The sequence below is a fragment of the Centruroides sculpturatus genome, unplaced genomic scaffold (assembly GCF_000671375.1).
Source record: "Centruroides sculpturatus isolate CEXI.00-Female unplaced genomic scaffold, Cexi_2.0 scaffold463, whole genome shotgun sequence".
NCBI lineage: Eukaryota > Metazoa > Arthropoda > Arachnida > Scorpiones > Buthidae > Centruroides > Centruroides sculpturatus.
Genome location: NW_019384841.1, coordinates 405,318 through 411,055, shown reverse-complemented (window position 1 = coordinate 411,055; position 5,738 = coordinate 405,318). Strand labels below are relative to the sequence as shown.

General features: G+C 35.0%; 1 protein-coding gene across 1 annotated transcript; it reads left to right on the top strand.

The window, feature by feature from the left end:
- Positions 1–1,173: 1,173 nt before the first annotated feature.
- LOC111630301 lies at positions 1,174–1,758 on the top strand. The gene has a single exon (XM_023374386.1). The coding sequence runs from the start codon at positions 1,174–1,176 to the stop codon at positions 1,756–1,758; it is 585 nt and encodes a 194-aa protein (XP_023230154.1).
- Positions 1,759–5,738: the final 3,980 nt, after the last annotated feature.

The following is a 5,738-nucleotide window of genomic DNA, read 5'->3' as shown; positions in this document are numbered from 1 at the left end:
TTTTTGCAAGCCCATTGTGGGTTCGGCCTGGCCCACAATGGGGCTGCCGGGTGATGAGGGACGGGGCCCGACATCCGAACGGACCACCCACCGAAAGATTCCTGGGGATTTTTCGACCCGTTTGGATTTGAACCCGGGTCCCCGAGAGCGGTAGGCTGCCACCTTGACCGCTCAGCCATTAAGCCGCTACTTACAAAGGTTATCATACGTAAGAACCAATCTAAACACATTTTAAAAAATTCTTTAAATTGTGTTTAGTAGAGATGTTTAGTAGAATTTTTAAGTCACTCGGTGTGATAAACCCTTATGCAAGATAACCTTTGTAGCTATATAAATCAAATACTATATTATAACGATTATTAAAACGAAAACCATATAAAGAGTTTGTTATTCAGCCAACCATTGTCACGTTCATCGCCATACTCGAATTAGGGGCGACCCTAGGGCGGTGCGAACGGTGCGACCGCACCGGGCGCCATCAAAGTGGGGGCGCCGAAAATGCAACGATAGATTGTCTGCGAAAAAATTAAAACCCGATCACTTTATTACTACTTAACCGTACCCGCCAAAATAAATACCAAGATTAAAGAAACCAATATTTATACATTTATTTCCTTATTCCCTTTTGTTCTCCGCCTTTCTATACCTTTCTTTTCATTTCCTTTCTTCCTTTTGGGTGGGACCACAAATCTCAAGAACTGACGAAATGAACCACCTGTTCCAAGAACATAAGACAATGGGTGAGTTAAGGCCCGAGGGCCGATAAGACAAAAAAAAAACGGGTTAGTCTTGACTGGACCTTCGTGGGAGTAAGACGTGAAGAGAAGAGCACTCCAGATCGCGAGTAGGCGACTAGGGGCTACTTGAGACTGAATAATTCCGAAGGAAGGACATTTTGGTTACGTTAGAAAAATAGAAAACTCCAGAGTCAACGTTGGACAGAAGTCCCGATTATAAAGAAAGGGAAGAAAAATCACATCTGGTGTATCTGCAGAATCCGAGGTGGTGCCCATCCAGTGTTCACGAAATAAAGAGAATCCCGGGTATTTTGATCTTTCCCTTTTTCCATCTACCTTCTCATATAATCGTCTACCCTCTTTGGTTATAAGTTAGTGAGTACGAATTAGTTCTGTACACGTACTATTGTCGCGAAATTATTGTACTGTATATTAAATGTCCGAAAAAGTGATATCCAACCACATACAAGGACTATCGCTGAAAAAAGTTCGTGAAACTCGTTGGGAGAGTAGACTTTCTAGCTTCGCTGCAGTTCGTTATCACTACTCTTCAGTTCATGATGCCCTTCAGGAAGAAACGAATAACCCAGTTGCAGCATCAGAGGCCTTATCCCTGATTCAGATCATGGAGCAATTTGAGTTTATAGTAACAATAGTGGCTTGGTATGATATATTGTTTCAAGTAAACATTTTAAGCAAGGCTATGCAGTCTGAAACTATGGATTTACCAAACGCTACGCAATTGCTGAAGAACTGCTATGAATTTGTAAAAGAGTACCGGCGTTATTCATCTGCTGTAATAACAGCTAGGGAAATCGCTTTTCAGGCTAGGATACGTCTTATTTTTAAGTCAATCCGATCCCGAAAAAAGAAGAGATTATTTAAATACGAGGCCGTAGGTGCGACACCAACAGATCCTGAAGAATTGTTTAAAATAAACGTCTTTTACCCTATGATCGATACAATTGAGAATGCGTTGGTCACTCGATTTACACAACTATTCAAATTTAATGATACATGATCCTTTTTATACAACATCAAAACAATTCATGAAAAGTCAAAATTGGAATAAGCCTGTGCAATTTTAGAAATAAGTTTAATCGATGGAGAAAAATGTGACATATCTGGTTGTGAATTGGTTGAGGAACTTTTACACCCGAACCCATTGTTGAAAGAGCTCGAATCATCAGAACCAACAAAATAATTAGCAGGAGTCAATTATTTTGTTTAATAAGTTGAAGAACTTTTATATATTCCCGAATGTGTGGACAGCACTTCGAATTTTGCTGATCATGCCTGTAACTGTCGCTAAAAGAGAAGGAAGTTTCAGTAAATTAAAACTTATTCAAACTTATTTACGTTCAACCATGTGTCGGGATAGAGTGTCATATCTAGCAATTTTATCTATCGAAAATACTATTGCCCAGGAATTAAATTATTCTGATTTAATAACAACATTTGCAAGCGCAAAAGCGAGAAAGGTGGCAATGTAGGCTTTTTATTTTATTTTATTTCTTAATTTGTTTCAATTTTAAATTAATTTACGATGTAAATTTGTCTTTTGCGTGATGTGAGCGTTGTCTGTGCCATAGCAGTTTAATTAAGTAAATATTGTTATGAATATTGCCTTATGAAAGTAATATTGTTTTTTTCACTGTTATTGTTCCTCATCCATACTTGTACTATGCTATAGATTTTACACAAGAGTAAGCTGAGTTGTGAAAATATAAAATATAATCCTGAAATGTGTGCTATATCTCCATAACCTAAAATTAAGAGATTCCATCGACGGAGGGGAGGGAAAAAAACGGATCAACAACTCGGTACCCTCGAAAACCATGTAAATCATCTTTTGTGTTCTCCGGTAACCTTATATTATGTAATTTTTCTATTCGAATGCAACCATATCGGTGGATCCGATAGGAGAAGGGAATGTTACGGAAGGTGGTTGATGTAATTCAAACAAAAGTAGTCGTTGACCTCCTCCCGGAAGAGAGGATGCTCAACGACTACTAATTAATTCTGTTCTACTATTAGTATTTGAAAAGTAATCCATATTGGATAGGTTGTAATGGCCTCGCACGTAATGGAAGTTGCTAAATTTAACGTCCAAAAGACTTCATATGACTTGTTTAAATAAATGCTAGAATAATTGCTTTTATATGATAATAGTGTTTAAATTTTGGCAACAGATTGTATAAACTACGTGGGGAGTATGTCTTTGTAAATAGAATGTTTATAGAAAAATTATTTGACTGCAATTTGAAACAAATTATAGACCTATAAAGTCAGACTGTCGTCTTCTGTCTGTCTGTATGGCTGTCTTTCCTTATTCTCAAGAAAGGAGTTAGATAGATGATAGTTGAGACCAGATGTGTATAGCTTAGGGCAGGAGACCCAGATTAACTATACGAAAATCCGGTTTAAAAACGAAAGTACCATTACTTCGATTCAAAATTTACTCCCGAACAGAGTTGGATAGATGACCGATACGACTCCGTTGCTAACAGCAAGCAAATGCTATATGTTACCTGTCGCAATAATGGCGTAATGGCGCCTCTATTTCGCTCTATATCATTGTCACAGTAATTCAGTGAATAAAACATTCCAGCATCGAGTTACTTAACTTTCTCGACAACATTTGTTGGTGCCATCTGTTATGATATTTTATTTTTTAAAATTTTTTACATTTTTAATTACTATAAAATGGCAAAATACAGTACTTAGTTTTAAAAGTAAAGGTGGGTTTTATAAAAAAAAAAATTGTAAATGCTAATAACGAGTAAAATTTTCATTAAGTCAGACCCTACTCGAGATATGACACAGTCGTTCTTTATCTCATCACTCCCACACCTTTAACCAACAAAATTTAATAGCATCAATCACCCTAATACACAAACCTGCTTGCAAAATTTCAGAAAATTTCGACAAAAAGTTCAGGAGTTACTAAGCTTCAAAAAGGGGAAACAAAATCGTGCAACAAACACACACTAATATCCAATGAAATTCTTTGCTACTAAATTTGTTTTTTGATACACAAACAAGATAAAGAACAAAATACTTTCGAGTTATCGTCTTTGCCAAAATGAAATTATCAATTATATTTTAAAAAATCCTTAAAATTAATATGATATACACGAGTATTTCATTATATTAATGACACAACTCTAACAGCAACCGATTTAGTACAAGAAATATTAGAAAAAATAATTAAAAAGATCGTTAAAGCTTTTCAAAAAATCTTCCAATCTATTCTATATATATAATATTTTCTCTATAAATAAAATATTAAGCTTAAAATCGTCACGACGACACTGGGCATCGACGAATCGTCACGAAATTTTTGAACAAATAAGCGAAGTGAGCGGGGAGTTAAGGGAAGAAAAGAGTGAAGTGGCCCGAGAAGGAAGCGAAACGAAAGAAGTTGGCCCAAGAGGAACAGAAACAACCGAGGTAGGGGGTTGACCCACGAAGAAAACGAAACAGCAGTAGTAGGAGGTTGAGACGAGAGAGGATCGTAGTTAGCGAAGCGAGTAGAAAGCGAAATGATGAGGATGGAAGAAAGAGATGTTGGTCCGAAGAGAGTAGGTCCCTCGCGTGGGGCTGAATCGTCATGAACTTTTATGAATACTCTTTATTGGAAAGAAGTGCTAAATTCGTGGGGCAGCAGCTGAATTACGTAACCATAAAATTGGAACGTTTTTCTGTGGAACGTCCAAAAATATTGTTACGTTCAACCGATTCGAAAGAGAATGCTTTTATTTTTGTTTTGGAATCGAAGGTCGTTTTATGTTTGATTTTGATAGAGAAAATCTAAAAGCTTTTTAAATGAGATTTAAATAAAAACTATATTTTTCCAATCAATTTGAGTTTGGAGCTGAAATTCGAAACGGATCTGAACTGTTTTCATTACTGAATCTTCACACGGAATTAGACAGATAAAGGTACACTTATTGAAATTTTTTGTTATGAATAGTCTATATTGGGAACAAATGGGTGAAGCCCCCAGTTTTAATATAATAATGTAAGAGATGATAATGTTCTAAACAGCATAGAAAAAGTAATACTAGAAATACAGAATCTTGTAACAACAAAATAGGGAGTAAACATAAAAAAAACTGAAATTTGTTTAACAAAATGTGTCACTATAAAACTTTATTTCAGTTACTAATTACCATAATCGCATTTTCAATATTTTTCTTTACAATATCTTTTTGTTAGAACTAAAAGCCATTCGAATATTTTAACGCACTCGAGAAGAACATGTACGGTTAAAGTTTAAACAATCTATTTTGACATTTTGAAAGTAAGACAAAGCAAAAACAAAATAGTTTTAATGTATAGAAATAGTACAAATCTCTGTTTATTACGTTAAATATAATACATGTTATTAAAAACATAAATATAACTCTAACAAGCATTTATTTATTGTGGCATCGTCACAATGACGAACTGGAATTTTTAATCATATTTTTAATTTATTTAAATTAAAATATATGTTCTTCATTTCAAATTAGTAGTGGCTTGCTTCTGTACATCATACTTTTCCTTTAACAATAAGAGTCGTATCTACACCTTTCAGGGAAAAAGTTTCGAATTGAAATAACGTGACTTCTGGTTTTCATCGAAAGTTATTATGTAGTTAGTTGGGACTTCTGTCGCTAAGGTTTTCATATCTGTCTTGTCTTTTATCTATATAACTCCTTTCTCGAAAATTAAGGAAGGACAGTCATGGTGTAGCATAGCCTGTATGGCTCTTGTTCCAATAAACAACTAACCAAAAATGTACTACAGCATGTCTCTTCTAACGTGAGAACATTGTTAAGCAAAATGAGAATGGAAACATAAATGTTTTTGTGAATATGGAATTATTATTAGCGTAATATTAGAAAATAGCAAAGATCATTCCACAGTCATAAACTTGGCGGTGGATCGCTTATGGTATGGAGATGATGCGGATTTAATGGAACTGTTAATTTAGTGTTTTTAAATAGATGTAAA